Source organism: Sorex fumeus, unplaced genomic scaffold (assembly GCF_029834395.1).
Source record: "Sorex fumeus unplaced genomic scaffold, SorFum_2.1 ptg000039l, whole genome shotgun sequence".
In the NCBI taxonomy this organism is placed as follows: Eukaryota; Metazoa; Chordata; class Mammalia; order Eulipotyphla; family Soricidae; genus Sorex; species Sorex fumeus.
In genome coordinates, this window is record NW_026606096.1 from 22,003,137 (window position 1) to 22,028,183 (window position 25,047).

A 25,047-nucleotide genomic window follows, 5' to 3' on the forward strand; every position below is an offset into this window, starting at 1 on the left:
ATCTGTATTTGACATGCACTCTGCATTTTTTTTTTGTACTTTTCCATCCTTTGTGACTACACCTCAAAGAAATGAAGGAGTATGACCTTAGTCCCAGTATACTTAAAATGCTTATTGATGGAGTTCTATTTAGGTCGTATGATGTATAATAGCATTAATATTAATGTTCTTAGGACTATGCTATTACTGTTTCACACCCACCTCCAGAGTGTTAGCATCTCCCTACCACTGCCTCTAGTTCCTCTCCCATTTCCTGTCTCCTCTCTGCATTCAGCAAATACAGGCCTATAGTCAGACTCTTAGTCTGCTATGCTGACTTTATTAATTTCTTACTGTGTTTCTTTATACTTTACAGATGAGTATTTGTCCTTACTTTGACACTGCATTATTCATGATCCCTTAGCCCTACACCGGGCATGTATATTTTATTTGTTTTTTGGGGGCCACACCTGTAGTACTCAGAGCTCTTCGATCAGGGATCATTCCTGGCAGGGCTCAGGGGACCATGTAGGGTGTTGGGAATTGAATCTGATCTACCTTGTACAAGGCTAGTACCCTATCCATTGTAGGATAGCCCCAGTCCACTACACATATTTTAAAGAAAACTGCTTGTATGTCCTATCTCTTTGAAAGTGTTATGAAAAAAAAAAGTCTTTGAGCAGTTAACCGAAACATTGCTGAAGCATTGTTCAATATATGCAGACAAAAATATTTGAGGTTTTAATAAGGTCTGCATTTATAGGAAAGCTAACGCTTTGGGCACTTAGTTATTTCCAATGCTCTTTTAAGAATAGTAAATAGAAAACCAGTCATCGTTAAACATAAAATGCATAGTTGTATATTATGTTTCTGACCCAGGTTTAAGGTTTTTAACCTTAAAAGTTAAAAAAAAACCCTTCAACTTAATGGAATATTCTAAAATAAGAATAATTAAGTTCTATATAAAACTGCCTGGCATTATCACTATGCTGGTAGCTGTACAAAAATCTCTACTTAGGAAAAGTTTGTATATTTAGTGTTCCAGAATTTTAGATGCAGGCTCAATTTAAAATAATGAGGTCAAAGATATGGTTCAAATGTTTGAGTACCTTCCTAGCAGGTGTGAGGCCCTAAGTTTGATCCTTAGCACACTTCCCTCCCCACGCAACACAGTTCCGTGTGGCCCTTATGAAAATTAAGAATTCTGGAGTTGGAGAAATATTACAGAGGTTAGGGCCTTGCCTAGACAACCTGGGTTCAACGCCTGGTGCCTCCACGAGTGATGACTGAGTACAGAGCCAAGAATAAATCCGTGCAGAGCTAGGTGGGGCCCCATGCCAAGAAAATAATAAATGAATTTATTGAGAGTTCTTGGATATGCTTCAAATATTCTTATATTCCTATTTAAATATGTGTATATAAATCATTACAAAATAAACCCCAAATAAGTGTAGTTTAATTGACCTATATTTGTAGTGTAAAGATAGTAGCAGGAACACAAAAAGTAACACAGATTTAAAAAAAAATTTTGTCTGTTAATTTGGGTCACACTTGGTGATGCTCAGGGGTTACTTCTAGTTCTGTGCTCAGTGAGCACTGCTGTTGGTGGTCAGGGCACCATATGGGATGCCGGAGAAAGAACCCAGGTCAGCCCCTCACAAGGCAAGTCATTTACCTGCTGTACTATCTATCACTCTGGTCCCGGGTTTTGTTTTATTTTTGAGTTCCTCTTTTCCCAACCATTTTCCCTCTAATTGACATATAGTTTTTTCTACTTTCATTGCCTTGGGGAAGGAATCAGAAATTTGCAGATAACAAAAAGATTCAGTGTCTGACTTTCAAAAGGGCAACTTTAAGCATCTGTTTAGGCATCAACAGTAAATTTGGGAAAAAAAAATAGAAAAGACTTGGACCGAAGAAGGCATAAAGAAGAGGGGAGAGTATCTCTCATGTTCCCTAACACACACACACATATACCACACACATATACACACACCTCCCATACCTACTTCCTGGGTTAAATCTGGGGGATTCCACAAATGGACTTCTGAGAAAGGGGTTGATCTGACTGTATTTCATTTTGGGGTTGATCTGACTGTATTTCATTTTGGGACTCCCTTTCCTGGTCTGACAGGTTCAAAACCGTAATGCCCCAAAGGTAGAGTGATAGAGAGAAAGAAGAAAAGTGCCTGCCATAGAGAAAGGCCTGGGGTGGGGTGGGTTTGGGTGGGGTGGGATAGAGTGGGTGGTGGGAGAGATACTGGGGACACTGGTGGCGGGAAATGTACACTGGTGGAGGGATGGTTGTTGGAACTTTGGGTGACTGAAACCCAACCATGAACCGTTTTGTAACTTACCATGAGTCAATTAAAAAAACTAATAAAAATGTAAAACCCCCCAAAGAATCCCTCTCCTACGCACCCTTAAATTGACTGCTTCTGTGAAGAAGCCAGGCAGAAAAATTCATGAGGACTTGCCTGTGAGGAAATGAAATGAGGAATTTCTTAATCACTGTTGCTGCACTTTCAGTAATTACAGGAAGATCAAATAGGTGTAGTACCCAAGCCAGTCTCTTGTAAGCAGGGTCAGGATAAAATGTAACTTCCTTGATGTTTTGTCTCTTCTGATGTATATGTAGATCACAATAAGATTATAGGTCACAACAACCTGGAGAATTCGACACTACTAACCATACAAACAAAGCTCAGAAACCCTGTAGGAATGGATTGTACTGTTCTTGATCACTGGACCATTGATGTAAGCGATTGATGACCCCTTTCTTTCCTAAGATAGAGAGTCTCATTCCAGTTTCTAACTGGCAGAGCAGGTTTCTCAGAGTAAAAGCTTTTGCCTGCTCCCAGGTTCATTTTGTTATCAAAAACTGCCTAATTGTCACTGATACCTTTTTAGTTTAATTAATGTAAGTTGAATGTGCAGGTGTGCCTTATCCCATGGAATTAATTGTTCACTTGCATAGGAGGTAGAGAGTGAAAATGACCATAGTTCTGTAGACCTGAATACTGTTGTAACAGGGCTGCAGGGCTCCAGATGAATATATTTCTTGTGAGTTTCAGAGCACTATTGATAAAAGTAGAAGAGGTGCTGACTAATACATGCACGAGATGACAGTGGTGACCTCTGGCAAGGACTGATGTCTGATATTCCCACTATCAGCACATGAAGGTTTTGGTAACCCCACAAATGTCCTGCCCCTGTGGAGACTCTTCATCAACCGGCGCAATCTGTGAATTAACTGCAATCCCAGTGAAGGGACATGAATAAGACCTTGAAGAGCTTTGGTTTCAGTTTCTACTGCTTGGAAACACTGACATGTCATAGAAATAATTTTGGCCAGAGGAAAATCATGTTTTACTTTTGTATTCACTTGTGAATGTGAACTGGTTGTTATCTCTATCATGCGTAGGTAGGATTTAATTTTCCCATCTTTATTTTTATTTTTTGGCTTTTTGGGTCACACTCAGTGATGCTCAGGGATTGATACTCCTGGCTCTGCACTTAGGAATTACTCCTGGTGGTGCTCAAGGGACCGTGTAGGATACTGGGGATTGAATCCCAGTTGGCCAATGGTAAGGTAAATGCCCTACCCACTGTACTATGGCTCCAGCCCAATTTTCTCTTTTTTAAAGAGAATAAAATTGAGACTTTCCTCATGGATTGTCATAAATTTATGAAAAAGAAGTAAAATATAAAAAATTCATTAATAGTCCCCATACATGTAGTATGTGCCATAAAAATGTCAGTCACTATTCTATTATACTTATCAGTTTTCATTCAAGAGCTCATCTAATCTCTAATACTAAAATCTGCTCCCCCTCAACCTCCCTCTCTTCTCTTTCTCTGTGGTGCTGGAAATCAAACCCTGAACTGACACATGTAAGGCAAGTACTCTACTTCTGAGCTGCGTCCCTGATCTTTCACATTCTATACTCTCTCTCTTTGTACTAAGAGAGATAACAATTTTTAAAATTGAATGTATATTTTAATATTTGGCAGAAACAATGCTTCTCTCATAATACATTCTTTTTCTTTTTTTTTTGGAATTCAGTTTTTAAAATTTTCTTTCTTTTTTTCTTATTGAATCACTGTGAGACACAGTTACAAAGCTTTCATGTTTGAGTTTCAGTCATACAATGATCGAACACCCATCCCTCCAGCAGTGCACATTTTCTACCACCAATGTCCCCATTATCTTCCCTTCCCCCTTCCTTTATGGCAGACAATTTCCTCAGACTCTCTCTCTACTTTTGGGCATTATGTTTATAATATAGATACTGAGAGACTATCATGTTTTGTCCTTTATCTACTTTCAGCACATAGAGAGCTAGCAATTTAACCAGAGTTTTGAGTCAATAAAAATTATTTCCATAAGCACAAAACCATGTTTGTCATTAGAGTTCAAATTTTAAGCAAAAAAGTAAAAGCCTTTAATGTTTTTCCAAAAGTCATATTTCTGCTATAAAGCTCACTAGGACTCAAAGTGATGAACATAATTATGGCTCTACAATTCAAATCTACATAATTTATTCTTCCAAATACACTTTCAGTGTATGTATAAAAGTTTACGCATCTCTGAGTAACTATTTAAGAATATCACCACCACATCTGCCTTTATATATACACATATATATACATATTTATTTATATATGTATATAAACACAAAATAGTGTAGAAAAACATAATCCCTTCAAATATCTGTTGCTACTTTCAATAAATAATATGCATTTACTTATTTTAATTTTTACGTAAGAAAAATAAGTAAATATATAAACTATGGTGCTTCCTAGATATATTTAAATTATTTAATAGACAAGACTCCTTAAAGTGAAGTAGGTGAGGGCTCTTAGTTACTGAGAATTGATATTCATATATGTGGGAAAAACAATTGTAATTCCATCTGCAGTAGAATTTTTAAAAGTGGCTACAGTTACTGCCTTTCCACTCTCCAAGTATCTCCTTAATAACTAGCGCTTCTCTGAGCAGGAGGAAGCATTGATATAATCTCTTGAATCAGGGTTGACTCTGTGATTTACTTTGGTCAGACTGCAGTGAAAGTTTCAGTGTGTTACTGTGAGTTCTTGAATATATCCACTCCATACCTGGTGCTGCTCCCTCAGTAAGAAGAAGCCTCACTTAGCCTGTAGGAGAATCAGAGGTGAGTCCTCACCTACCTTTGTCTCAGGCAAAAATCCCACACTTGACAGAAAAATTCATGCACAGACGGTACCGATGCATGAGAAAGTTCATTTGCAGAGAGCAGCTGATCTCTGAGTCCAACCTGACTCACAGCTAAATAAATGTTTACTACTTATGCTACAAAATTGTAAGTTAGCTCAAGTGGATGGCAGCACAGTCAACATTTGATGAGTGCTGATTATGTCAGGGACTTAGTTCAACATCTTAGACACATGATCTCACTGAATCCGCTTAATAACTCATGGTCACATGTACTTATTATTATCACTTCACAGTAGCTACAGTCATGGTTTTTTTGTTTTTTTTTTTTGCCACACTCAGGACTTACTCCAGGCTCTGCACTCAGGAATTACTCCTGGCATTGCTTGGGGGACCATATGAGATCTGGGGATCAAACCTGGGCCAGCTGCATGCAAGACAGGCACCCTACACACTGTACTTGCTCTCTGGCCTATCCCATCTGGTAACCACTAATTTGTCTTAGAGTCCAAAATTTTATTTTTGCTTTACTGAGTTCATTTGCTTGTTGTCTCTACATATCACATATAAGTGAAATGATTAGGTATTGGGGCTGGAGTGATAGCACAGCAGGTAGGGCGTTTGCCTTGCACGCAGCCAGCCTGGCCGAGCTGGGTTCAATTCCTTCGTCCCTCTCGGAGAGCCCGGCAAGCTACCCATGACGTAATCAATTTGCCCTCATGGCAAAGCCTGGCAAGCTACCCATGACATAATCAATATGCCAAATACAGTAACAACAAGTCTCAAAATGGAGACGTTACTGGACCCGCTCGAGAAAAATCGATAAACAATGGGAGGACAGTGTGTGTGTGTGATTAGGTATTTTCTTTCTCCATCTGTCTCATTTCACTAAGCATTACACTTTCTAGGTCTGGTCATGTTGAAAATGGAAGGATTTCATTTTTCAAAATTTAGTCAAATAGTACTCCATTATGAATGTTACTATTCACTTATTTTAAGACAGTTTTATTTTAAAGAAGAAAACACCTGTGAATAGCCAACCAAATTAAAAGTAACTATAGTTTAAGTTTACCTGTTTAATGATCTTACCCTTGAATTACCACTTAAAGATTGTTCCAGGAAGTTTAATTAATTCCTTCAAAATGGTGTCTTAAAGTCTGTAGTATTTGAATGAGTTGTAAATGGCAAAGCCTCTTTAACACATCAACGATTTATGCAGCATGTAGAATTGTTATGCATGTCTTGTTCTCTTAAACTAGTACCTTATTTTCTCAATCAGTGGAAAAATTTATTACAATACATTAGTAATTTAAGCTCATGTTTCTAGTGAGTCAGCACCAGACAATGGAAGCTTTTTCTCTAATTAAGTTTTACAGTATTTTACATTATTTTATATTTTCTTCTTCCCACTTTACATTATTAATGTAAGTTCATATTTCTAGAGACTCAGAGCCAGACAATTGAAGTGTTTTTTTTTCTTTAATAAACTTGAGTTTTTTTGAGAGTTCAGAAATTTAAGCAAATTCCTAGCTGAAAGTCAACTTTTCTTGATATTTGAAACTCCGGAGCCCTATTTCTTGACTTTATAAGACCATTAAAGGGAATGTTCATTAAATAATAGGTAGGCTGGACTTACATGTTTTACATTTCATCTATTTATTTTTATAGGGGTTTTTCCTCGTGTTACTCCAGAACCTGGGGCCACTCCAGGAGGTTCTTAGCCTACAGTGCTAGATTGACCATTTGGTACTCAGCCTGGTGATGCTCGACAACATCAGTGCTGAGGAGCAAAGCGGGGAACCAAACTGTATTGATTGCAAGGCATTGCTCCACCTACCTTCCTGGCTTCTTAATTTTTCATTTTCCGGGAGGTCTCTTATTTCTCCTCCATAGAGGTTGTAAGTAAAAGAGAGGAAGGGGTAGTTGCAGTTAATTCTTGGTATTGGTTGTGTCTGCTTGCTTCTAATTCTTCTTGTTTAATCTAATTCTTCTTGTTTAATTATCCCATTCTCTTATTGTGAGCACATTGTTGAAACTCTTAAAATTAAGGACTCTAAAGCAAAGAGGGAAGTGTTCTAATGTGTGCATAATCAGTATAATTCTTATGTTTGCATGATTGGTTAATGTTGTATCAGAATTCAAACCCAGGAGTCTGGTTCCAAGGATTTTTACCATTCTGCTTCTCTGACATTAAACAAGCAGGTTTGCAGATTTCAAAGGGGGACTATGTGCAAATCATTATTTTCCTGTCATATTGACTATGATACTAATATGCAAGAATGGATATTTGGAGCTGGAGAGATAATACAGGGGATCTAGCCTTGCACGTGGCTGACCCTACTTTGATTCCTGTCACTGCATATGATCCCCCTAGTGATCCTGAGTACAGAGCCAGAGCACCTTTGGGAGTGACCCTCACCCTAAAATTAATAGATATTTTAAGCTAATGAAATGTATGTAAGATTTCCTTAAGCACCCCACATCTTCTATTTCCACTTTGCTTTATTTTTTACCCATTTCTCTTCAGATTACAAGAAGTCTCAGCGACTTCACTTTTCATCCCCATTGTCCCTGGTTGTTCCTGCTGTGAACACAGGCAGTTCACTCACCACAGTTGTCCTCATCGGCCCGATTCCCACAGTCGTCCACACCGTTGCAGTGAAGAAGCTGGGGCAAACACTTGGTGATATTCCCACAGGGGAAGTAGCCGAGGGAGCACCTGACATCCTGTCCACTCCCTTGAGCAACTGTGATGAGGAGAGTGGGTGAGAGTTAATACGAAGGCACTGCAAAATGTGCTTCCCTCCCAACATTCTGGAAACGCTTATTCTTCCCATTCTGGTATGTGCAACCTTCCCCGTGGTGTCTCTCACTGTTTACTAGCCTGCTGCCAACTGTTTTCCAAGAATCTCCCCACTAATAGATGTTTTTTCTTGTGTCTGAAGAAGATGCCAACATCATTCTCCTCTTTGCCTTTTATCATGCTGTTTCCCATCTGGAATGTACTCCCCCAATTAAAAAACTATTAAAATAATAGTTATAATTGTTTTAACAAAATTTAAGTTCTACCAAGCTGTCCTTTTCTTCAAATGCCTTTTGGAAATCATGCTAAAAATCTTGAGTTTCTTACTTTTGTACCCCTGGCATAAAATAAAGATCATCTGGCATTAGAGGAGGACGAGGATATAGAGGCTAAGAGAAAAGTAATGGCCATTTGTACATTGAATAGTTCATAAGTGGAGACTGCGCAAGATTTTGTATTCATAGCATTTGAATAAAATACAGTTTCTTCCCTTTTCATATTGACTTCATTATATGTGTATATGCATTTAAAGAATATTAATGCCTTATTTTACCCCCCCCCCCCCCGAGAACCCAGACCATAAGGCAGACAGAATTCCCTTGGGACATGCACAGCACTAGAGATTGTGTGTTCCAAGTGCTTTCTAAGTCACTGAGGTATCTTCTATGGGATCATAGACAGAAAGATTTACCTAATGACCTAGGCATACATAGTGGACTAGGGTTTGAACTCATGACCTTGCACTTGCTAGGCAAGTGCTTTAAGCCATTGTGTCCATTGTGTCCTCTCTTGAGCTCCTTCTTCAGTCTTCTCATGGCTTAGTCTGTATTTCTTTTTTAAATAATGACTAATACTTCATAGTTAAGCTGTACCACAGCATATTATACATGCACCCACTAGAAGGAATCTTGGTTGCATCCAAGTTTTGGAAATCAATGAATAAAGATATCATATATACCCAAATGCAGATTTCATTGTTTGGCTTTTGTAATGTTACTTTGAAACTTTTCCTATAGTCTTTCCTTCTGGCTAGGTCTGGCAGTACCTGAATCTGTACACACACTGGAACTCTTAGATAGCTAGGAGCCCAGCCCCACAACTCCTGAAATCTACACATTGCCATGCTATTCCAGTAGAAACACAGCAAACAGAACACAGAGGACCCAAACAACACCAGCCATCTCAGTAAATTCTCAGATAACGACCTTAGTGACTCCATTGTGAGGATCTTTAATGAGATCAAAGAAACAATAGCACAGGTAGTTAGCAAAACCAGACATGTAGAAAGAAAGAATACTGAAGAGAGAAAACTACAAGCAGAAATGGAGAATACGGTAAGTGATTTAAAAAAAAAAACTCAATAGAAGCTCTGGAAAGCAACAGCAGCCAAGCAGAAGATCAAGAAGCTCCAAGATGAGATGAAGAAAAAGCAACAGAAGATGGAAAATAGTCTAAAAAGAAATGAACAGCATGCCAGAGAACTATGGGATGAACTCAAGAGGATCAATATAAGAATCATAGAGGTCCCTGAGGAACAAGGGAGAAAATTTGGTGAACAAACAGTATTTAAAGAAATTACAGAAAGGAATTTCATAGACTTAAGGATTACAGACACTAAGATCTGAGAGGCCTGAAGAGTCTCAGCAAATATAGACCCAACTAGGAAAACTTCAAAACCCACTGCACTCAAAAATGAAGAATTCCAAAGATAGACATAGAATATTGAAAGCATAAAGAGCAATAAGGCAACTTACATATCAAGGAGTTATCCTATGATTTCATAACCGATCTATCAAGTGAGACACTGTGAGACAGAATGAAATGAAGGGATAAAGTACAAAAAGTCAATGAAATCTCCCAGTTGTAATAATTGGATACTTTTATTATTTTTTTAAGAAGAATCTTTGCATTGTTTGTGAGTCCATCTGAGCAAAGTTCTAAAGAATTTTATATGAAACCAATGATAAATAAACAAATACTCATGGAAAAAATGCTCAACAAAATGACCACCTCACCAAGAATACTCATCCAGCAAGATTATCATTCACACTGAAGCAACAACACAAAGCTTCATGGATGGGCAACAGCTGAAGGAGTCATAGCCTTGAACAAGAAGCATTAAAGGAGCTTCTCTTCCTCCCCTGTCCCACCATTAACAAACTGTCATTGTTTTTCCAAAGATACATTTCCTCCCCATACATATCCTTCACATACTGTAACTAAAAAAAGCAGCATGCACGAAATAGAAAATTAATGAAAATTCCATAGCATGGTAAGAAGGACAACATGTGGCCTTGAGTATGGCGCTCACTCATGGTGCTTAGGGTAGCCTTTGCTAGGCTAAGGAAGGCTTGTCTACTCATAGATTGGTAAGGAATTTTATACATTTTCAGTAATGAATTAACATCTTTTACATTGAATGTGCTGTCTTTTTAGTCTTTTCAATATTCCTTGGGACTATTTTCTTGGGATAAAACACTTTGTACATTTATAGGCTTATTTGTACTTTCCCCTTTAAATTTTTATAATTCTCTTTACTCTTATTAAATTTTGCAGTTGTAAACATTTCCTATTTTATGCCAAATATATTAGCAAAATAATACATTTCCTGAAAATATATTAGCAAAGAAAAAATATTTTATTAATGACAGGGAAGACAGGATTATTACCATAATGAAAGCCAAGCATAAAATAAAAGTTAATACAATACACTTGGATACCAGAGTTAAAAAAATGATCTTTTTTTTAATTAGTGAAACACCATGAGGTACAGTTATAGACTTATAAATTTTTGTGCTTGGGTTTCAGTTATACAATGATCAAGTACCCATTCCTCCACCAGTGCCCATCCTCCCCCACCACGGGTCCTAGCATCCCTCCCACCCCCCATCCCCCCCATCCCACCCTGCCGCTGTGGCAGGGCATCCCCCCTTGTTCTCTCTCTCTTCTTTTGGGTACTGTGTTTTGCAAGAGAGGCATTGAGTGGCAATCATGTTTGGTCTATAGACTACTTTTAGCACGTCTCTCCCACCCTGGGAGGGTCTTCACAACACCCTTTATTTGGTGCTCTCTTCTCTATCTGAGCTTTCTTTTCACCTAGCACATGTGGCTGGCCTTCAAGTCATGGAGCAAAATTCTTGGTACTAATCTCAGCCATTCCTGGGTGTTAGTCTCCCGTTTTGTTGCTTTATGTTCCCCAGATGAATGCAATCTTTCTGTGTCTATCCCGCTCTTTCTGACTCATTTCGCTTAACATGATACTTTCCATGTAGTACCACTTGTATGTAAATTTCATAACTTCATCTTTTCTAACAGCTACATAGTACTCCATTGTGTAAATGTACCAAAGTTTCTTTAATCAGTCATCTGTTCTCGGGCACTCAGGTTTTTTCCAGATTCTGGCTATTGTAAAGAGTGCTGCAATGAACAAACAATGGCAGATGTCACTTCGACTATACCTTTTTGCCTCTCTGGGATATATTCCCAGGAGTGCTATAGCTGGGTCAAATGGGAGATCAAATTCTAATTTTTTGAGAATCGTCCATACTGTTTTCCAAAAGGGTTGGACCAGTCTGCATTCCCACCAGCAGTGAAGGAGGGTTCCTTTCTCGCCACATCCGCGCCAGCATCTGTTGCTTTTGTTCTTGTGGATGTGGGCCAGTCTCTGTGGTGTAAAAAAATGATCTGTGTAGATTAGCACTGTAGCACTGTCCTCCCGTTGTTCATCGATTTGCTCAAGCGAGCACCAGTAACGTCTCACAACAAATTGTGAGACTTGTTACTGTTTTTGGCATATTGAATTTGTCACGGGTGCTCTCCAGGCTTTGCCATGCGGGCGAGATACTCTCGGTAGCTTGCCAGACTATCTGAGAGGGGTGGAGGAATTGAACCTGGGCCAGCCTCCTGCAAGGCACACGCCCTACCGGCTGTGCTACCGCTCTAGCCCCTATGTAAATTAGGTATTATATTATATTGTATTAGATGATTTTAATTTCTTCATTTACAGAGGTTAACTTCATATTGCAATAAGTTATTATAATTGGACTTTTATTGATTTATTTTCTGATCATTGTATTCGCCATTCCTCTAAATTTTCTTGGGTCAAGCAATAGGATATAAATTTGTTTTGTGCTGGCTTAGGGGGATAGTGGAAGTAGGATTGGTGGAGGGAAGATCACACTGATGGTGGGATTGGTGTTGGGATATTGTATACCTGCAACAACTGTAGTATGAAATAACTTTGTAAGTCATAGTGTTTTAACTAACATAAATTTAAAAGAATAACTACATTAGAATGCCTAAAGAATCAAGTATAAAAGCCACCGGTAATCTGTAAAAGCCACCGGTAATAAGTAAAATTCTGTTGCTTATAATTCTTATGGTTTTTAAATCATAGAAAATTTCAAGAATAATTTTTCACTGTCAGGAAATGAAAACAATAGTTTGAATAGTCAATAAAACTTTTCATATAAAATATATTTGTGGTTTACTATCAAAACATGAGAAAGATAAATGTCTATAAATATGTCTTGCTAAGATTTAGTGGGGTATTTTAATAACAAAGTACTATCCTCATAAAGAAGCAATTCATGTTTTTGAGGCATTCATAGTACTTAGTTGCTTTAGAGTTCAAAATCAAAGAAGAAAATAGATCATTGGTTACTTATGTATCAATGTGAAATTTATGTGTAAGAGACTGTGTTGCAATTAGTGTTCTACTTGAAAATATGTATAAAAATTTTCAGTATCAGTTAATTGATAAAAACAATAAAATAAAGGACTTGTATATCACAAGATCTCTTTGATTAACATGTCACATGTTACAGAGACCTCAGGTGTAAATAAATCGATCTGTGCTGAGATTGGGTTTTTTAAGATTATTAATTATTAAGAAAAGTTATTTCAGGGTCGTATGAAAGCTCAATTTCTGTCATTTTAATGAATGCTCATATTGTTTCCCAAAACACTGGACCATTCAGCATTACCACCAACAATAAAGAATAATCTCTTTCTCCCCACATCCATGCCAGCATTGGTTGCTCTTGTCCTTTTTGATGTGTGTCAGTTTCTATGGTATGAGATGATGTCTCATTGTTTTAATTTGCACTTCCCTGATGAATAGTGATGGGAGCATTTTTTTCAGGTATCTTTTGGCTATTTGTATTTCTTCTTTGAGAAAGTTTCTGTTCATTTCTTCTCCCCATTTTTTGATGGGGTTGGATGTTACTTTCTTGTAAAGTTCCACCAGTGCCTTATATATTTTGGATATTAACCCCTTACCAGATGGTATTGGGTAAATGCATTTTACCAGTTTGTGGGCTGTCTTTGTATCTTGGTCACTGTTTCTTTTGAGAAACAGAAGTTTTTTAGTTTAATGTCTCATTTGTTTATCTTTGCTTCCACTTGCTTGGTCAGTGGTGTTTCATCTTTGAAGACAACTAAGCTCAAGGTCATGGAGGGTTCTGCCTACATTTTCCTCCATGTATCTTATGGATTCGAGGTCTTTAATCAATTTGGATATGACTTTGCTCATGATGTTAGAAAGAAGTCTGAGTTCACTTTTTTTTTTTTGCATGTAGCTGCCCAGTTTTCTCAGCACCACTGGTTGAAGAGACTCCTTGCTTCACGTCATGTGAAAAAAATCAAGGATTTAGAGAATTCTTTCAACTGTCAGCCATAGCCATTGTTTCTATTTGATGTTGTTGTTGTTGTTGTCATCTGTTTTTTGACCCACACTCAGTGGTGCTCAAGGCTTATTCCTGGTTCTGTGCTCAGATATCACTCCTGATGATGTTCATAGAACCATATGAGGTGCTGGGATTCGAACCAGGGTCAGTTGTGTGAAAGGCAAGCATCCTACCTGCTGTACAGCTCTGGCACCACTGATACTGTTTGAAGGTGCTTTCCATAATCATACCTGCAATTTAAATTTTTTTCTAATAAACTTCTAGAATATTAAGTCTTAATTTATTGCATCTAAAATTTATATTTAGAGTAAGATGTATCTATTTCACGGTTGTCTTATAAAGTTGGCCTCAAATTTTATGCTATAATTTAACAGGAATATTTAAATCTTCATTATGATTTTTAAAGGTAATTTAATAATTTTTAAATGCTCTCAAATTTAAGAGCTGGAAGTACAGTAGAAACAATGGTTTTCTCCCCTGATCATTGGAGGAATACACTGACCAGATGCTCTATCACCCCTAAAAAAATCCTTGATACTTATATTTCTTATAAGCAAGGACATTCTCCTACATAACTAAAGAGAACTATTAAAATAAGGAAATTAACATTGACATGTAACAACCATATAAACCTATTTATTATTATTTCACATGTCATCCCCCCAAAAGTTCTTCATAGGAAAAAGGAGATCGTTTACAACTACTCCTTACATTTAATTGTCACATTTATATTGTTCTGACACCATTTGTAACTATCACTTTTCTTGTCTTTCATGACCTTGACAATTTTAAAAAGTATAGATTGTTTTGTAGAGTATTTATGAGTTTGGCTCTTTGATGTTTCATTACTGTTTAGTTTGCATTGTGTAACTGGCAAGAGATTCACATGAGCTGTGCTCATTGCTTTCTTGATTAAAATGATGTTCCCAAACTTCTCTACTGTAAACTTAGTCTTACTTATCACTAGTAAGCATTATGTAGAGTATTTGAAGCTATGTAAAAATTTTGTGATTCATCAGAATATAAATTTATTCACATTTATATTAGATGAACTCATCTGGAGCGATAGCACAGCGGGTAGGGCATTTGCCTTGCACACGGCTGACCCGGGTTCAATTCCTCTACTCCTCTCAGAGAGCTTGGCAAGCTACTGAGAGTATTCTGCCTGCACAGCAGAGCCTGACAAGCTTCCTGTGGCATATTCGATATGGCAAAAACAGTAAGAACAAGTCTCACACTGGAGACGTTACTGGTGCCCTCTCAAGCAAATCGATGAACAGCAGGAGGACTTGTCTGAGTAAGAGTATCCTACTTAGTGGTTTAATCCACTATCATATTTAATTTTGATGTTTGAATACAGTTCAAGATTAATTCAGTGAAAATTACTTTAAGTTCATATACTTTTGGCATTTTCCCACCTCATTTTTGAGTTGCCTACATGTGCCTTCAGATTTGGTGTGTTGGCAATTCATACATGAGGTGAGTCAATGCCACAAAGGATAAAGATAACAGCAAGAGAATGTTTCTATTTGCATCATTTAAAACTTATTTTAAAATTAAACACATTTAGTCCTAAAGATAATAGCAAATTATTTCAGGTACAAAAACAAAATTTAAGAAAATGAATTTTGTACAATGTTGCTAGGTTTATTTCATAAGAAAACTGTGTTTTTTTTTATAAGTTAATGTATTTATACATAGGTTTTGGAAGGCTTTTTGAGAAAAATAAATGATATTAAAAATACTTGAATATAGTTCTGTATTTGGAATTTGTAACTCAATGAGACCAGGAAAATAAGAATTTCAACAGATTGGTAGCAAAATAAGGTTCAGAACTTTGTTAAAGTCCTTACAAAGGGAGCAAGAGATCAGTCAATGATTATAGCATATTCCTATGGGTGTCCAACCTGGGTTCAATCCTAGACACCATATGGTCTTTCTGAACATCATGGGGTACAGCCAGAGGCCTCTGAACACTGCTGAGGTGGCCTTGGTAAGCCCCAGCACCTCAGAGACTGTACAGAATCGCATCCTTGGACCCTGGCTTTGGATGGCAGATGTAGTTAGCTGAGAATTAACGGTGGGGCCTTTGGGATACCTGAGAATAGTGTGAGAGTCTCTGCTCCATCTCTTTTCCCCTGACCCCTAAATTTCACAGTTTAGCTCCAGTAACGTGGGATTCAGCGGATAAAATGATCATGTATTAATGATTGGACATTTGGCTCTAATAGTATGGAATTAATGACAATGTACCAATATATCTAGTCATCAATGGTACCTGAAATCAAAATTTTGTGATTAAAATGTTTGAGTAGGTTCATATAGTATAAAACTAATCATAATTGAAGAAATTTATTTATTTGGAAGGGGCTTTCCAAGCAGTGATCAGGCCCATGGGCCACTCTGATACTTGGTCAGCAGAGCCACGTGATTCACTGACAGGGCTGGGATAAAGCACTGCTCAGGTCCAGCAGAACTGGGGTCACCAAGGACCACCTTAGGGTGCTCAGAGGCCATGAAATGCTGGAAATTAAACTTGGATCCCTGTACATGCAAGGCATATGACTCTGATTCCTCAGCTATTTCCCTAGACCTTAGATTTATTACCTTTTTTAAATTTATTACTTTTTAAGCAAACATTCTAACAGAAAAATTACTCCAAAGCATAAGAATGCACATAAATATTACAAATAAAAATTTGAAGCAACTTGGAAGAAAATAATAACTTTAATGGCAGTAGTAGAAATATTTTTGATAAAGCACTTAAATCTTTCCCTTCTCCTGGAAATCCTTTGATATTAGGTTGGTGGAAAAACAGAAAGTCATGTAATCTGATTGCCAAGTGAGGTCTAAGTACTGAGTGAAGATTAGTGGATTTCTTTTTTTCTGTAAGAGTAACTCACTGCCATTCTCCTACGTCTAAAAAAAAGTGTATATGCTTTATATGCGTTTCCTGGGGTCTGTGTGAACTCTAGTGCAGAGGGGAAAAATGCTCTAGATTTTGTGTAGTTACTGGAGACTTCTTTTTGTATTAATTAGGTCCCAATATAAGCTAAGGACAAAAGTTAGAGAGTAACAATGCAGTTTTATATAATGTGGCTTTGAGGAAATTCTTTTAAAAAAAATAGGTAAGCCTGCTGTGGCTGGTTATCATTTTTTTTTTTATTTATCATTTTTTTTTATTAGTGAAACACCATGAAGTATACTTATAGACTCACAAATTTTTGTGCTTGGGTTTCAGTTATACAATGATCAAGTACCCATCCCTCCACCAGTGCCCATCCTCCCCCACCACGGGTCCTATCATCCCTCCGACCCCCCATCCTCCCCCCCCCCCCCGTCCCATCCTGCCGCTGTGGCAGGGCATTCCTCCCTGTTCTCTCTCTCTTCTTTTGGGTACTGTGTTTTGCCAGAGAGGCATTGAGTGGCAGTCATGTTTGGTCTATAGACCACTTTTAGCATGTCTCTCCCACCCTGGGAGGGTCTTCACAACACCCTTTATTTGGTGCTCTCTTCTCTATCTGAGCTTCCTTCTCACCTAGCACATGTGGCTGGCCTTCAAGTCATGGAGCAAAATTCCTGGTACTAATCTGAGCCCTTCCTGGGTGTTAGTCTCCCGTTTTGTTGCTTTATGTTCCCCAGATGAATGCAATCTTTCTGTGTCTATCCCGCTCTTTCTGACTCATTTCGCTTAACATGATACTTTCCATGTAGTACCACTTGTATGTAAATTTCATAACTTCATCTTTTCTAACAGCTACATAGTACTCCATTGTGTAAATGTACCAAAGCTTCTTTAACCAGTCATCTGTTCTCGGGCACTCAGGTTTTTTCCAGATTTTGGCTATTGTAAAGAGTGCTGCAATGAACAAACAATTGCAGATGTCACTTCGACTATACATTTTTGCCTCTCTGGGATATATTCCCAGGAGTGCTATAGCTGGGTCAAATGGGAGATCGAATTCTAATTTTTTGAGAATCGTCCATACCGTTTTCCAAAAGGGTTGGACCAGCCTGCATTCCCACCAGCAGTGAAGGAGGGTCCCTTTCTCGCCACATCCGCGCCAGCACCTGTTGCTTTTGTTCTTGTGGATGTGGGCCAGTCTCTGTGGTGTGAAATGATATCTCATTGTTGTTTTGATCTGCATCTCTCTGATGATTAGTGATGTAGAGCATTTTCTCATGTGCCTTTTTGCCATTCGGATTTCTTCTTTGCGAAAGTTTCTGTTCATTTCCTCGCCCCATTTTTTGATGGGGTTGGGTGATTTCTTCTTGTGTAGTTTAACCAGTACCTTGTATATCCTTGAAATCAACCCCTTGTCGGATGTGTATTTGGTGAATATTCTTTCCCATTCTGTAGGCTGTCTTTGTATTTTGGTCACTGTTTCTTTTGAGGTGCAGAAGCTTCTTAGTTTAAGATAGTCCCATTTGTCTATCTCTGTTTTCACTTGCTCGGCCAGTGGCGTGACGTCTTTGAAGATACCACTAACTTCAATATCGTGGAGAGTTTTGCCAACTTTGTCTTCAATAAACATTATGGATTCCGGTCTGATGTTGAGGTCATAAATCCATTTCGATCTTACTTTTGTGCATGGCGTTAGGCAGGGATCTGAGCCCACTTTTTTGCATGTAGCCGTCCAGTTTTGCCAGCACAATTTATTAAAGAGGCTTTTTTTGAGAGAGACACATTTGACCTGGGCTATGTCTAAATCTTGAATCTGTGTCTCAGAACTAAGACTCTAAGGATTTCAATAAACTTTTCTTAGAAGCTAAGTTTTTAATGATTTATCATTAATCTAAAGCAATGTAGCGCTTACTTTTTGTCAGCCCTAACTTGAATCATACAAGTGCATATAATTATGTCTAGAAGACTCAAAGAAATACTGACTCAATAAAATTATAGCTCTTATTCTATAAAAGCACTAAATGTTAACATAGAAAATGTTTAATAGGGTTTCCCTGAAATCAATATAACCACTACATTAAATGCAATTCTATTTGCTTCAATTTAAAATAGAGAAAGAATATAATCGCTAAATTTAATTTAAATGCTTATAGTGTTTCTGGTATAGTTAGGACTTCTGCAAGCACCACGAGTTTCATTAGATCTGTATATTCCCAGTATTTGAAATCCTTTTATGATCTATGGAAATATGTAATATTCCTATTTTATTAGAAAATAATCTACAATATCAAAATGGTAGGGGTAGTATGCTAAAATGTTTTCTTAGGAAATAAAAATCCAAAACCAACCCACCCCCCAAAACCAACAAAGATATTCAAACAAAATTTTTGAATTTATTTTTTTAATATAACTTCTGAGACCAGAGAGCTGGCTCAAAAGGCTAGATTGCATCTTTGCATAGTAATGCTGGTACATATCTGGCACCACATGATTCTTAGAACATAGAGCCAGGACTACCCCGAGCACTGCTGGATGTGGATCCACCCCAAAAAACCAATAATAAAAATAAAATTACTTCTATTATAAGTTATGATTATCAGTAACTTTTTCAAATATCTAAATACAAAAGATGTAAAAATATCAATCATACCATGGGAGTGTTGAATAAATTCTATAGTCCAAGACTGAAACAGTATATTCAATTATATATACACATATATTCAATTCAAAAATTTTTAAAGTGAGGGAGAAATACATCCACAGATAAAAGATTTTCATTAAATTAGAGACACCATAGAGAAGCAATCTCTAGTGTTTGATCTCATTTGCATAAGACAAAGGACTCATATTGCTTGTGATTACAAAATTCTCAAATGCTAGCAATAAACTGTTAACAATGGTTATCTTTAGGAATAATACCAATAATAGTGAACTGAAAGTAAGGAATAAACTACAAATAATTTCAGGCTATTTGAATTGCTCCTTGAATCTATGGACAACATAACAGTTGTTTAAAAGAAGATATCATTTAAAAGGAAATTTTAGATTTCAAATGAATGATGTAGTTATTTTGCACATATAGAAAAACTTAAAAACTTAATGTCATATTTCTTAATAAAGCTGAAAAAATAGTGAAATAATTTAACTGTCCTGATAACATCTAGATAATCCATATTTCATAGTATTATCTTAGCTCTTTCTCTCATTTTGAATCTTATTTTTGGTGCTTTCCCATAAGTTTTTCTGCTCCAGATAAATTGAGCCTGAAGTTTCCCAAGATTTATGCCTTCCTCAATGTGTATCTGAAGATCTCACACAGAATTGATCCAAAGACAGAGTTGTTTTGTCCCCAATGTGCCATACAAGTTGACACAGCCTACCAAATAAATGGCTGTGAAGTGATGATATGATTTATTTGATTACTTGCTATAATCCAATACATTTTTCAGGATTCAGATATCAACTTTTCCTGAAAGTCTTTATTTTCTCTAATCTGCACATATGTCTCTTTAAATTTTTAAAAAAATCAATTAAATTTCTATGGTTTTCTCATGCTCATAATTTCAATACCACACCTAACACCAATGTCCCTACCTCCCTCCTCCAAGGCCCCCAATGTGGTATTGTGAATTTGAACTGGAGTCAGCCATGAAGAAAGGAAGCAAATTATTCCTATACTGTGTTTCTGGCTTCCACAGGATATTTTATGTATTTTATGTCTATGGTCAGCTCTGTGAAGACAGAAACCATGTCTTCATCATTCTCTCTGTGCCTAGGGGCGGGGGCTAGGATAAGACGGCAATCTATACTTAATAATCCACAGGAATGTAAGATACATATCTACTACCACGTTGATGCCCACATTGTAATTTATGTTAAACAACAAAACTGGTATCAATATGTTGAATTGAATAGAAATAGACTTTTCATTAGTATTGCCTACTCATTGTTACCAGATATATTGGTCATGGCAGTTACCCAGTCCATGCCATATACATAATCTCTGTATATTATTTCCTAAAGGAATGTAAGAACATGTCTGTTGTAGCTAAATTCTCGTGAATACAAAATTAAAAGCACCTAGAAAATCAGACAGAACATGTTAAAGTTTTCATAAGATCTTATCTTGCACATGTTTCCATCACACTTGAGCTGATTTTTAAAAGAAACTTAACTCATTTGTGTGGGTCTTATAAGTTAACGGAATAACAGTTGAATAATGCTACTGGGGACATTTTTTTTTCCTAAAATACTGTCTTTTGTTGTCTTGGCACTTTATTTATTTATTCAGTGATATTCATTGCTTTGTAGGAAAGATAATTACAATTAAAGATCAAGAAATTACTACATCAATTAGTTTATGAAACAATATTAAAATACTGGATTTCCAATGTAAAAGCTAAAATTGTAGGGCATAGAATTATAGTTATTATTATTAGTTATTATTTTCCTATGCTTATTATTAATAATAGTTATAGTTATTATTATTAGCTATTATTTTCCCTATGCTTATTATTAATAGTTATAGTTATTATTATTAGTTATTATTTTTCCTATGCTTCAAAAACTGACCTATTTTTGACTATTTTAAGATGGAAAACAGAGTTTCAAGTCAATAAAGAACTGAAGGAATTGGTTGGTATCAAATAAACAAGATAAAGGGGCTGGAGCAAAAGGACAGTGTGTAGGGTGCTTGCCCTGTAAATGGTCAACCTGGGTTAGATCTCTCGTGCTCCAGATGGTCCCCCAAACTTTCCAGTTGTGATCACTGAGCACAGACCTAAGAGTAAGCTGCGAGCACTGCCAGGTATGGTCTCAAAAAAATAAACAAAAGGTAAATTCTCAAAAAAAAGTACCCCAAATTTTTATAAAATGGAGAAAAAACATACACCAGATAAAGAATTCAAAATAAAGGTTATACAGTTGTTCACTAAACCCATTCAGATGAGCAAAGATCTCCAACAAAGAAACAAGATAGAAGAAGATGCAAAGAGAAGTCATAGAGCTGAAGAATATAACAGTAGCACTGTAGCACTGTCTTCCTGTTGTTCATCGATTTGCTCGAGCTGGCACCAGTAATGTCTCACAACAAATTGTGAGAGTTGTTACTGTTTTTGGCATATTGAATACGTCATGGGGAGCTTGCCAGGCTTTGCCATGCGGGTGAGATATTCTCGGTAGCTTGCCGGACTTTCCAAGAGGGGCAGAGTTAAATTAAAAATATATCATAGATCTTTAAATCCAGGTGATGAAACTAATAAAAATAAGAATGCTAGAAGATAAATAGAAACTAAACAAATTGAAAACGATTAAAACCCCCAGAAAGGGCAAGAAAGATAATACATAGCTAAGGCATTTACCTTGCATGTGGCTGACCCTGATTCAATCCCCAGCACCTTTGGATGCACCCTGGAGACTGTCAGTTAATGCTTGGGAGGGGTGGGTGAGTGAGCCTGGGTAATTTCTGCCACAGCAGGACCCAGGCAGCTCCCTCAGGCTGTAACATTGAACTACTGGCCTGGTTGTCTGCAAATTGCTGAAAGGTACACCCTGGGATAAAAACAACAACAAAAAACCAGTTCCCTCCTCAGCAAATCAATTCAGAAATTTATTCAAGGGAAATGTGGGACAAATAAATAACGTGGAACAAATGAACAACCATAGGGGATTATATTCCAGTTTATGATATTGATTAAAGAAGTTTATAGAAGACTACAGGAGATTACAGAATAGAAAGGAATAGAAAAATATATTTGAAGAAATTTTGGCGCAGAACTTCTCATCTTCTCTAATCTAGAGCAAGAAGCTTTCATTCAGGCATAGAGCATACCAAGCAAACTGAACACAAAGAGGCTCCCACCAAGCTATATTCTAATTAATTGTCAAAATTTATAGAAAAAGAGCAAATATTAAAAGCAAGAGATAAGCAATTTGCTAGCAACAAAGGAACCCTCATAAGTTTATCAGTAATTTTTTCAGAGGAAACTTTGAGAATAGAGGGATCGACATGATATATTCAAAGTGCTGAAAGGGAAAACAAAACAAAACAAAACTTCTATCCAAGAAAACTTAGCTGGAAAGGTTATCATTCAGAATCAAAGGAGAAGTAAAGGGCTTACCAAACAAACAAAAGCGAAAAGATTTATCACCAATAAGCTGTCTTGCAAAGCATATCTATGAACTAAAAAAAGAAATTGGACTAAAATAAATAAATAATAAAATAAATAGTTTAGCACTTTAGAAACTGGTCTTTATATACTTAAAAAAGCTAATGAGAAAAAAATAGGAATGGAAAAATCTTAACAACAAAAGTAAATATGTCATGAAGTAGTCACATATAAAGATAACGTGAAGGACAAAAGATGAAAGAGTAATATCATTTGAAACTGTCATAATCCACTAAAGGTAACAAAGAGTTGAAAACCTGCCATCAAAAACATAATAGGTGGGAGACAGAAGAAAAAAATACAGAGCATTAGAATGAGCTCATGATTAGCATGCTATTAGTTTAAAATAGAAAATCAGAAAGAAAGATGGCGGCCGCACGGGAGCCTTGTGGACAGCAGGTTTGAGCCGGGGCTGGCGGGAGCGGCAGGGACCTCATGGGAAGGGGGGCTTTGTGGGCCGTCCCCCACGCCCCACCGAGGTCTCCAGCTGCCCCCCATGAGCGGCTCTCCGGCACGGCCACGGCCCCGGAGGCACAAGGACTTAGCACAGAGAACCAGCCGCTTGGAGCAGAAAAGCAAATGGACTATGTGTTAAACCGTGCCACCAAGCCTTCCCGGAGGGGAAAGGGTGTTGACCAGCCCGCCCGCTCCTCTCTGGAAAGAAAGATGGCGGCCGCACGGGAGCCTTGTGGACAGCAGGTTTGAGCCGGGGCTGGCGGGAGCGGCAGGGACCTCATGGGAAGGGGGGCTTTGTGGGCCGTCCCCCACGCCCCACCGAGGTCGCCAGCTGCCCCCCACGAGTGGCTCTCCTGCACGGCCACGACTCCAGGGCACAGAAACCAATCTCTTAACTAGCTAACTTTTAATAGAAATTCTTCCAGGGTCAATAAGTAAAATAGCAGAAATTCAAAACCGCGCGGCCGCTATGACATCATTTTATTCTTAAACCAAGTTGTAGAAAGCAAATCATTTCACAACGCTGTTTCAGCATGTCTGATTGTGGGGGGTGGGTCGTAAACTCTAAACAATAATTGTGCATCTTCTATCGAAATAATCTATCTAGTTAAAGTAGATAGAGTATTAACTAGAACTCATATGCCTCACAAGAATTGGGAGGGGTGGGAGGTGGGGGTCTATTGGGGTTCGGGGTTAAAAATAAGTATTGGTAAAAGGGAAATGTGTTTGATATCTACATGACTGAGACCTAAACCCGAAAGCTCTGTAACTTTTCCCATGGTGATTCAATAAATAAATAAATTATAAAAAAAATAGAAAATCATATTCCTAAGATGGTCCATGTGACCTTCATGGTAACCTCATAATAAAGATCTATAGCAGAAATATAAAAGACACTGGGTGTGGAATCTCAACACAGCACCTAATACAGTTGTCAAACCATAAGAGATGAGAACAGAAAAACAGAGTCAAGGGAAACATCCATAAAGCATATTGGAAGAGACCAAGTCAGGGAACGATCCCCTTAAACACAAGCCTCAATGGACCTATGATATGGGGTAGGACACACTTTAATGGAGAAGTGGTGTGTATAAGGACAGAGATGAGAGTGTCCTTCTTCAAACTCTTCTATTTTATAAAACCCTGCACAGGAACAAAAAATGTCCTAAATTCTACCATTATGCTCATAATGAACAAGCAGACTAGGAGAAATATCATGAGCAGGGGGAAGAGATGCAGAGGAATTTTTGTCAAACAGGCACTCGGAGGGCGGAGGAGAAGATGCTTCTGCAAGGCAACAGTTCTGAGCTGACTGCCTCAGGGGAACAGGAAGCAAGGACTGATTTTCAGTCTGAAGACCCCATCGGGTTACCATAAAATGACCAAAAGCACCTCTTGGCTGAGAGTCTCTGTGAAATAAAAGGCATGGCCATAGAACTCCTAGAGGTGGGGGTTGGAGGGTTGGAGAGCTCTCATCTGGCAAGACCTTCAGCAGGATCATAGTGAGAGAAATAAAATAGGAAGAAAGCAAGAGTGATTGGATCACCCAGAAGTCAAAGATTTCATTTCCTGCCTTTTGCAGTAGTGGATGCATAAATTCATTTTAATTATAGAGTAACAGACAAGCTCAATAACATTGTACTGAAATTCCAAGGAATTTCTCTATTTCTGTTTTACTTTGGTCTAAATTGTGTATTTTTCAGTATAAACTGAAGATATATTTAAAAATTACAAGTAATTGTAAATATGTAACTATTGAATTAATTATTTTGGTTTCGGGGCCAAACCCCATGGTGCCAGAGGGATATTCTCAGCTCTCTGCTTGTGGGGTGCATCCAACTGGTGCTCAGCGGACC

The 25,047-nt window shown here is 37.6% G+C and overlaps 1 protein-coding gene across 3 annotated transcripts in view; it reads right to left on the reverse strand.

Moving 5' to 3' along the window:
- RXFP1 (relaxin family peptide receptor 1) overlaps positions 1-25,047 on the reverse strand; it is a 101,700-nt gene that overhangs the window by 48,979 nt on the left and 27,674 nt on the right. For all 3 annotated transcript variants that reach the window (XM_056119015.1, XM_056119014.1, XM_056119016.1), the window contains one exon: positions 7,783-7,920. In XM_056119015.1, the coding sequence (XP_055974990.1) occupies positions 7,783-7,920 (138 nt within the window). The remainder of the gene's footprint in view (positions 1-7,782; positions 7,921-25,047) is intronic.